This window comes from Condylura cristata, unplaced genomic scaffold, assembly GCF_000260355.1.
Source record: "Condylura cristata isolate star-nosed mole 26May11 unplaced genomic scaffold, ConCri1.0 scaffold00003, whole genome shotgun sequence".
Taxonomy (NCBI): domain Eukaryota; kingdom Metazoa; phylum Chordata; class Mammalia; order Eulipotyphla; family Talpidae; genus Condylura; species Condylura cristata.
Window position 1 is genome coordinate 74823492 of NW_004567104.1, and position 7275 is coordinate 74830766.

The 7275-nt window shown below is 56.2% G+C and overlaps 1 protein-coding gene across 1 annotated transcript in view; it reads left to right on the forward strand.

Moving 5' to 3' along the window:
* Window positions 1-4181: 4181 nt before the first annotated feature.
* DOPEY2 (dopey family member 2) overlaps window positions 4182-7275 on the forward strand; it is a 61534-nt gene continuing 58440 nt past the window's right edge. Inside the window, exon 1 of the mRNA XM_012730877.1 lies at window positions 4182-4347. Within this exon, the coding sequence (XP_012586331.1) occupies window positions 4210-4347 (138 nt within the window). The 5' untranslated portion in view covers window positions 4182-4209. The remainder of the gene's footprint in view (window positions 4348-7275) is intronic.

Sequence of the window (7275 nt, forward strand, 5' to 3'; positions counted from 1 at the left end):
ACTGGGGACAGCGCCTTACACTTGACAAACCTTGCCGGGATTTTTTGGCAAGGCCAAGGAGGCCGGTCCCTCCCGCCAAATCTGCTCGCATTTAGACAGCTGGCATTTTTCCCACTCCACGTTCATTATCTTCCGAAAGATCAGATTCAAAATAACGTGTCCTAGTGTGGATGAAACCTATGGGACAGGAGTGTTGTGTGTGAAAACTGAGGGTCATTCTTTGGGGGGTAAGCCGCGGCTCTCGGGAGGGGCGATTGCCATTTCACTCTGTCTTGTTTCATCTCCCATGTTAGATGCTAGCAAGTCAACATCTTTACAATTAACCATCTGGTAGTTGATTTTTCACTCGCTTTTGTAGTTGAACTTGTTTTTGTAAGAAATTAAGAACGGGTTTTTTATGTTAAGGCAGATATATCTGGCCAGAGCCACTTGTTTATAAGACAACTCGGGTTTGATTGTGAGCAGAAGTACTCCCCTGGAGTGGGTGAGCCTCTCACAGAGGTATCCAGGTCATTATCCAAAGATTCATGTAAGGGGCTACTGTTAATCATACCTGTAGCACCTGCCTGGCCTGCGTTGGAACCCGCCTTGGTCCGCTGTGCAGTTTTCCGGAGGGCCTGATTCCCAGCATCCTCATCTTTGGGGTGACGGTAGCTGCTGGCAGCACTCGTGTATTGCATTAATGGTGGACTAACCAACTTCACTAGGCTTGCTCGTCCGTCTCATGCCTCGTGTTTTGAAATAGATGAACTTGATTGAACGGCTGTTTCCAAACTTCTCACCTCTGCTGTTGGTTACACTGAACAGTCCTTTCTTCATAGAACCAGCTGCACTGCCCAGTTACCTGCCCTCACCTGGCTGACACCCTCTTTGCCACTGTTGGTTACACTGAACAGTCCTCTCTTCATAGAACCAGCTGCACTGCCCAGTTACCTGCCCTCACCTGGCTGACACCCTCTTTGCCACTGTTGGTTACACTGAACAGTCCTCTCTTCATAGAACCAGCTGCACTGCCCAGTTACCTGCCCTCACCTGGCTGACACCCTCTTTGCTACCCACCTCTAAATGCACACCTGTCGCCGCGAGGCTCATCCTGCCTGGCAGGCGACACACCTGCGACTCTCGGGGACTCCTTTGTCCTTCCCTCTTGCCAGCACCGCTGTTACCCCGGCCTCCCCTCCCCTCCTCACTGCAAATGCCAAGGTCAATTGAAGGGATTCATTTAGGTATTTCCTGTACCTGGACTTGTAAGCGAGGGGAGTGGATTGTTCATGTCTCTCCCCAGTGCTGAGACCTTTAATACAGTGAACAGGTGATCCAGGAGAATCGCAGTGGGTCAGGCACCTTGGATTTCAGACTTGTACCGTTCCTGGAAAGAAAAAAGTGGTGGACAGTTTGGATGTACTTTTATGCCTCTGCTTGGCAAAGTGAGTAAGCTCCCACCTCTCCTTACTATCCCCCTGTTTTCAGCATGTGCAAAGGCAGCTATTTCAGAAAGAGCCAGGCTTTCCCAAGGATGAGCACGCCCTCTTACTGTGTGCTGTATCTCTACAGAGCAGTGTATGTTTTCTGAGAGGCACAGCATGTACAAAGGCACTGTGGTCAGGTGAGGCCCTCTTAGGACAGAGTACCTTGAGACAGGCGAGGGGGAGGAGATTGGCGTGTTGCAAGCTTCAGGGGAAGGGTTAAGGCAGTGGGGATGCGCTGAATGCTTCATGGGATTCTGGGAGTGTGGGGTGAATATACGAGGGGGCACAGGGGAGGAGAACAGCTGGGGAGCCTTTGCCACTTGCAAGGAAAGGAGGCTTGTGGAGAGCAAGAGAGTCCAGAGAGCATGAGAGAGTCATGGGTGGTGTCAAAGGTTCTTGGGGGTGGGGGTGGGGGTGCACTGACTGAGGGGCCAAGCACTTTGGGATTGAGAGTTTAGGGTTTTGTTTTTCAGCAGCTTTATTGGGGCCCTTTACAGGCCATATATGTCTCTTCATGTAAGGGTACAACTTTATGATTTTTTAAACTTTTTAAAAAGATTAACTTACTTTTGCATACAAGAACTGGGGTGTCAGCTGGAGGTGCAGGGGGTGAGAGGTTTCACCAGAGACAGACTGGGGAGCAGAATACACAAATTGACGAAGTCCACTGAGGGGAATAGTGGGAGGGTCAGGAGAGGTCTGCTGTGCCCTGTGGTCAGCTCCCTGGCCGGGCATGGGATGGACTTGGGCTGCTCTGGCTGCCGACGGCTTGCTAACCCCGGCACCACTGGGCAGGCCGCAACTTGATGATTTGAGCCAGTTGGGCAGGAGGGTGCAGCCGTCACCATCACCCAGTCTTAGCACGCCCCCCGTCCCCAGCAAGAGCTCGTGCCCAGGAGCTTACTCTTCCGCACCCCACGGGGCCCCCATGCTCTGTAGGTTCGACGACTCCAGTCTTTGACGTAAATGGGGTCCTGGGACCCCTGGCTTTTGACTGCGTGTGCGGCTCCAGGGCTGCCATGCTTAGCGCTGCTGAGTCCTTGCCCAGGGCTGCTCCCCTGCCCGCCTGGCCCCTGCACCGTCTAGCTTGGGGCGCAGCAGTGGGAGACACCTGCACCCCATCTGGGGGGAGGACCTCCCCGAGGGGGGATCCTCGGCAAGCACGGTGGCTCCGTGGTCCGCAGCATGAGATGCCATTTGTAAGTTACGGGTTCAGGCCCCCACGGAGAACATGTAGGGGAAGGTGGGTCCACGTGGGTTCCTCCAGCACTGGAGCACGCGCCCGCTGAGGAGGAAGGACAGCAGAGGGCGAGGTGGACACCCGGGTGGCCATGGCCAGAGGAGGCTGAGAAGGAGTGGTGGGCGGGAAGGGATGTCCCACCAGGGCTCAGGGCACTCCGGTGGCCTCGAGATGGGGACGACCAGCGGCTCCCAGAAAGTGAAGCTGACGCTGCCCGCTGTGCCGCGCCGTGGAGTGCAGGCGGGAGAACGTGCGGCCGTGCCGCTGGCTCGCCTTTGACTTGACTGCGCCCTGCCTGGTGAGGTCCTGTAGGTGACCCAGCCACAGTGCCGGGTGGGCGTGGTGCCTGCGGCCTCAGCAGCCAGCCTCCAAGCGGTTTCTTCACAGGCTTCCTGTTGGTGACAGCATGTCACTGCTGCATCCAGCCTTGCCGAGGGGTCACCTCCTGGCAAACAGCTCTGCTGGGGCCAGCCTCTAGCCCCTGCTGATGCAGCCTGACCAAAAGTGTGATTCCATATAGCCTCCCCTTGTGGCACATTTTCCAGAGCTGTCACTTGTTGGAGTGGACAGCTGGCTTGACCTGCAGCCTGTGGTTAGTGAAGAATGGGCCCTGCGGGCCACCCGCGGGCTTGTACCCTTGCCTTGTAGCACAGAGACAGCCACTTTCACCCAAACCTCCACTCCTTGTCCTTTGTTTCCTGGTGTCACGCTGGGGAGTGAAAAAAATCAAGGAAATGGTCACAGGTAAAGCTGGGCTTAGACGGTCTCCAGCTCGGGGTTTGCCAGCCCCTCACGTCTAGTGGACGCATGCGGTCTAGGAGAGAATGCAAGAGCGCATGGAGACTATACGGGGACCAGAGCCGCAGAGTGAGCGTGGGGGCCCTGGCGTCACCCCAGCCTGCTGCTCCTCCCTGGGAGCCCAGGGAGCCCTGACCTGCAGGGGGGGCGTTGGGGTGCAGTTCAGTCTGATCCTGGACTCAAATTATGGGGGTGATATTGGTGTGCAGCACTGCATTTTGGGGAGGGCTGGGTTCCCACCTCTTGAGACGCCCCGCCGCCTGCTTGTTAACTCTCTCCGCTCCTGCCTGACGGTCTCCTGGCCTGGGGCAGAGGGTTGGGACAGCGGATGCGGCTTCATAGCGTCCACCTGCTTTTCTTGGGGCTTGTGAGTGGCCGACAGGGGAAGCCGTCTGCCTTCAGGATCAGCCAGCCGCCCGGAGAGTGGTGGCTGCTGGGTGAATTCTGGCCCCTCCCAGAACACCCAGGCCTGCCGCTGCTCGGCCTTCGCGCCCCTCACCGCCCAGGAAGGCCGGAACTGTTTATCTTCTTTCTCCCAGAGTACCTGGCCCCAAGTCATGCTAATATTTGCGTTGGAGCGCCCAGGGAGTGTGCATGTCCTCCCTGGCGCTGGCCTGGGAAGCTGTCTCTCCAGGGAGGGCCGCCTCACATGTTTATTTTTGATTTGCTTCTAGATAACTTTCTCTGCCCTGAGAATGTAAAATGGATCCCGAAGAGAAGAAGCTACTGCATGACTACAGGTACAAGAGCTACTCATCCGGGATTGAAAAGGCCTTAAAAAACTTCGAGTCCTCCAGTGAGTGGGCGGATCTCATCTCCTCCCTGGGCAAGCTGAACAAGGTAACTGGGGTGGGAGTGTTGGGCTGCGTGGGGCGGGGAAGCGGCCACCTTTGCCACGCCGGGGCTTGGCTTCCGTCAGGCTCGCAGGTGACGTCGTGAGATGTGGGCAAGGGAGCCCCCTTCCCCAGCGTGCAGACCCGCTTCTTGCTTTATCTGCCCACGGGGTTGACCTTGGGTAGGGACAGTCAGGAGCAGAACAATCTCTGCATTTAGAGCTAAACACCATACAATTTCCCTTTTTAAAAAAGATTTATTTATGCCTCAAAGAACTGGGTTGCCGGGGGTGAGCGGACTCCCCAGAGACGGAGTGGGGGGCGGAACAGACAGATCCACTGGAGTCCACTGCTGAGGGAGCAGTAGGGAAACAGGAGCGGTCTGCTGTGCCCTGTGGGTCACTCCCTGGCCAGGGAGCAAACTCAGGTCGCAGTGGCTGGCAATTGCCTGCCAGCGCTGAGACTTAACAGCCCCGCCAGCAGGGAGGCCCCTATTTTTATTCACTTTTTGCACTGTTCTTAACAAAGACCGCCAGCTAAACCTTCCTGCCCCCAGTCTCCGGCCACGTGCCGGGCCCCACCCCAGGCTGAGGCTCCCTCGCCCAATCGGGGCCCGAGTGCTCCTGGGCAGTGAGCGCGGTGCTGCCCATTCATTTTACTGAGGACATCAGGCCCCTGCACAGCCCCGTGCCAGCAGCCCGTCCTTGGTAGCCAGCGTCCTCCCATGCCAGCAGCCCGTCCTCCGTGGCCGGCGTCCTCCCATGCCAGCAGCCCGTCCTCGGTGGCCGGCGTCCTCCCGTGCCAGCAGCCCGTCCTCGGTGGCCGGCGTCCTCCCTCAGAGCAGTTTCTCGCTCAGCTGCGAACGGGGCAGGGCGTGGTGGCGCTGTGCCCGGCCACCTGTGAGGATGTGTGAGGTGCTCTGGTCCACGGGCTCAGATGTGGAAGTGTGAGCGGCACATCATGAACGTGTCTTGTTTATGGACTTGTGAAGGGAAGGTAAACATTTTGATAGCTAGCGGCAAAGTCGGAACTAGGGTTATTGCCACGTCTTAAACTATCTGGTCAGTTATTCAGCAATGGGTTGTTTTTCGTGCCCTGCTCAGGGTCTTTACAAAGGCTTTTTCTTCTTTGGCCTGCTGTTTTGAACATTTTACTGTCAACTGGTGACTCCCAGGATGAAGGGTATAGTAAATACTGAAAGCAGCCCAGAAAGTGTACCCAGGTCTGGATGAGGAAGGAGTCCAGTTTCTAGAAAGATTGGAATGGGTCGCAGGCAGGCTACGTCCTTGGCCCTGCAGTGAGGACCCTGGTGTCCCCGCCCGCCAGAGGATGACTTGTCTCTAATCCCAGCCAAGCTGATGCTCAGCGGCCGCTGTGCAGCGGGGGGTGGGTTTGGGGTGGGGGAGGCTGTCCAGCCCCTGCTGTCTGCCAGGGTCCCCCTCCAGCCCAGCCCTGCTCTCTGGGCCCTCTCCGCTGGGCCGACTCAGGGGCCTCTAGCAAACCCCACGGAAGAGTCTGTCTGTTGAGCCTCTGGAGGAGCGAGGGCAGCAGGCTGACTGGGGGGCAGTGCCTGGGGGAGCAGGGTCAGGTGGAGTCAGCACCCCCGCTGGGAAGTGGCTGTGAGCCCAAGGCCGCCAGCAGGCCTCATCTTCCAGGGGATGGCTGGAAGGGTGCGGCCTCCTGCAAGGTGACTGGCCCCGAGCCTCAGGGCCTGCGCTGTTCAGGCAGCGGCAGGGGCCTGGCGACTGTCCCATTGTGGCGCACAAGCGTGGCAGTCCCCAGGCAGGAGTCCGCTCCCTGGCGCAGGCGGGCGTTGCTTTTTAGAGACAAGGGAGAAACACCAGAAACAGATCGAAGGGAATTCAGGCTTCTGGATACTTCTCTATTTTAGTACTTGACTCTCTTAGGATCTAAAAACGCCTACATTTGGGAGAGGCCTGCCTTTGTTGCTTTTTGTTGTTGGCTTACAACCCACATAACATTTACCAGTTCACTACGTGTTTTGAGTTGTAGATTGAAGTGGTTTTTGGTACAATCATGGTATCGTGCAGCCATTTTCAAGACTGAGTTCCACAGTTTTGACCACCCCAAAAGGAAACGCTTCCCACCTCTGTGCCCAGCAGCCCCTGGCGACCACTAATCTACTTTCAGTGTCTGAGGACATTTCCTGCATGTGGAATCACAGCGTGCGGCCTTTGTGTGTGATGTGTCTTACTGAGCGTGTGGTGGTTCACCGCGTGGAGGTGCGTGTCCGCCCTTCAATACTGCCTGTGGCTGGCTGATGCCCCACGGTATCGCGGGCTGTGTTGCACTGAAAATGCATCTTTGATACCTTTAGGGTTTCTGCCTTGTGGCCACTGTGAATAGCGCCTCATTGAAGACGTGGGCGCACGTGGTTGCTGGCTTGCCTTATGTTATTTCGTGCCTGTGTCTCGGGGTGGACTCACGGAGTTGCGTGGTAATTCTGCGCCTCACTTTTTGATGAGCCACCGAACTGTTTCTCCAGAATGGCACCATTTCGCGCACCCACCAGCGTGTCTGTAGGTTCTGATTTCCTCCCGTCCTTGTTAGTAACACTGTGTTCAGGGTTTGTGATCACGGCCGTCCTAGTGGGGGTGAAGTGGTGTTTCATAGCTTGGATTTGCATTTCCCTAATGAGTGGTGATTTTGTGTATCTTGTTTATTGAACATCTATAATTTTCTTGGGAGAAATAACACCAAAAGAACAAGCAACAGCAACAACAACAACAAAAAAATGGATAAATTGGACTGTGTCAGACCTAAAACTTTTGCATCTCCAAAGGCAAAAGACAATGTGCAAAGACAATGTATAGCAGGGTGATTTGCGAAGCTTCGTTAGGTGTTTATGCGTGTAAGGTCTGGGGTCTGGGCCACAGGTGCGGGGGTGAGAGGATTCACCAGAGTGCGGAGCAGA